This window comes from Berghia stephanieae, unplaced genomic scaffold, assembly GCF_034508935.2.
Source record: "Berghia stephanieae isolate SIO BIC M18660-M18661 unplaced genomic scaffold, UCSD_Bste_1.3 scaffold1412, whole genome shotgun sequence".
NCBI lineage: Eukaryota > Metazoa > Mollusca > Gastropoda > Nudibranchia > Aeolidiidae > Berghia > Berghia stephanieae.
The window spans coordinates 1-2,500 of record NW_027622416.1 but is presented as its reverse complement, the minus strand read 5'-3'; the positions used below and the strand labels follow the sequence as shown (position 1 = coordinate 2,500).

Here is a 2,500-nt window from a genome sequence, read left to right as displayed (position 1 = left end):
GGTGGTGGAGGATGTAGTTGTATTGGTAGTAGGAATGATGATGTGGTGGTGGTTGTTGTAGTAGTGGTGGTAGGATCAGTGATGATAATGACAATTTGTAAAAAGAGGGAAAATCTATCGGCCCGTCTGTCAAGCCCAAATCTAATGCTAAAAATAACATAGCTGTTCATTGTTACTTAATATTACGTAATATATTACTAACTTCTAAAACACGTCTATTCTGATCACAAGATATAAACTGACTTTTTGTAAATATAATTTTTAAAATTGTCATTTCCAATTAAACATTTTAGAGCCCTATAATGCTTCCAACTATATCAAGAGATTATAATGAACTTTTGGCCAAAAGGAGGTATTTTTGATACTACAAACACGGCGAGAGGAGAGAGGAGAAGAGAGAGAGAGAGAGAGAGAGAGAGAGAGAGAGAGAGAGAGAGAGAGAGAGAGAGAGAGAGAGAAAGAGAGAGAGAGAGAGAGAGAGAGAGGAGAGGAGCACTCTGATTTTTGTTTTAATTGGTAATTAGAGATAAGTTGTAATGAATTCAATTGAATTCAGAACAAACAAACAAACAAACAAACAAAAAAAAGGAGTACAAAGCTAAATGGTACAAAAATATTGACACCCATTTGCTCCATCCCCTTCACTTTTGATCATTCTTTTCATCGTCAAAAAATTGACAAAAAGACATATTGGTGATTTTTCATCTGAACTACCTCTTAGCCGAAAATGTTTGACACGGCAAAAACAGCTGAAAATTTCAGAAAAATCTAAAATCGTGGAATTCCACAGAAGATTATCATCACTGAGGGATGATGATGTGATGGTAGTTGTAATAGTAGTGGTTGTAGCTGTAGTGGTGGCGATGGTAGGGATGATGATGTGGTGGTGGTTGTAGATAGTGGTAGTGGTGGTAGGGATGATGATATGGTGGTAGTTGTTGTAGTAGTGGTGGTTGGGATGATGATGTGGTGGTAGTTGTCGTAGGGATGGTGGTGGTGGTAGAGATGATGATAAGGTGGTGGTTGTAGTAGTAATGGTGATAGGGATGTTGATGTAGTGGTTGTGGTGAGTCTTTTTAAAAGGCGGAATTGTGATGGTGATGGGCTGAGATAAAACACCGTTTAGGCAGAAATCGGCCTTTAGACGGAAGATTCTCAGCCCTGAAAATATTAAAAATAAGAAATGCGCTTAAATGGATTAATACACAGATAAGAGGGAGAGTAATACTAACCACGGCAAGCTTGAGAGCAAAGCACTCTATGCACAGCTAGAGGAATTCTCCCATGAACACCATTCGTTGCCTTCAGATGCTAAGGAAGGAGGGCAAAAAGTGATACCATAAAAATTGAAATATCGGATAACCTATTCCTATAATGGCATTACTAACAACTTTTATATCCATTTTTTCCCCATTATTTTAAAACATAAATTGTTAATACACTTAAGCATGATTTCCTCAAATTCCTTGGGACATACAAAAAAGTTTGTGGAAACCGGGTGTCTGAGGAAACCATACTCCAGATTATGCAATTAAACAGAATTTTTAAAATCTTAATCATATAGAGATTAAACAATAAATGACTGAAAAAGTAATACAAACCAGCACACTTATAACAACATGCTTAAAATGAATTGGTGGGAATAATGAACGAATGATTAACTCCTTTTCCCGTTTTTATTTCAATAAAAGGTTAATAAAGTAAAGAATGACTGATATAAGACACTACTGTTGTCTGGGATTGTTCTTTAAATACGTGCTTTACTGTAATTATAATAATAATTAGAACATCAACAACAACAATAACAATAATTATAATAATAATAATAATAATAATATATAATAATAATAATAATAATAATAATAATAATAATAATAATAATATAATAATAATAATAATAATAATAATATAATATAATAAAATAATAATAATAATAATAATAATAATAATAATAATAATAATAATAATAATAATAATAATAATAATAATAATAATAATAATAACAACAATAGCAAAATCATTAACAATCGCAACAATAGCAATGCTCAAATCTTGGAGACACGCAATACTGATAACGAACAGTCTCACAGACTGATGAATGTAAATCATCCAAGAATAAAATCCAGTAACTTAAAATAGCTTGGTTGAGCACTTACTTGAATGTGTTCTTGAATGAGATCCTTGGGGGAAAAAGAAAAGGAAAAAAAAAAGGTTTTAAGATTAATTAAAAAGAATGGCATTGAACTTGTCTTAGAAATAAATGAAATATAAACTTGATTTGAACTTTTTGAAGCTTCAAATTCTGTAAATTTAGAAATACGGTGACGACAACAAAGAATCATCAATAATAAATAAATAATAACGTTAGCTGCTTCTTAAAATCAAGATTTAAATCATAAAAAAGAAATGGTGGCCTTTTTATGCACCTACATTGGAGGTGTATAAAAAACGCACTGTTTTTATGCACCTCCGTTGTCGGTGATGGTAAATTAATGAAAAT

The 2,500-nt window shown here is 32.0% G+C and overlaps 1 protein-coding gene across 1 annotated transcript in view; it reads right to left on the bottom strand.

Moving 5' to 3' along the window:
• LOC144961105 (DNA mismatch repair protein Mlh3-like) overlaps positions 1-2,180 on the bottom strand; it is a gene marked incomplete at its 5' end in the record, with an annotated part of 8,200 nt that extends 6,020 nt beyond the window's left edge. The window contains 2 exons of the mRNA XM_078894415.1: positions 1,233-1,311; positions 2,157-2,180. Of these exons, the coding sequence (XP_078750541.1) occupies positions 1,233-1,311; positions 2,157-2,180 (103 nt within the window). The remainder of the gene's footprint in view (positions 1-1,232; positions 1,312-2,156) is intronic.
• Positions 2,181-2,500: the final 320 nt, after the last annotated feature.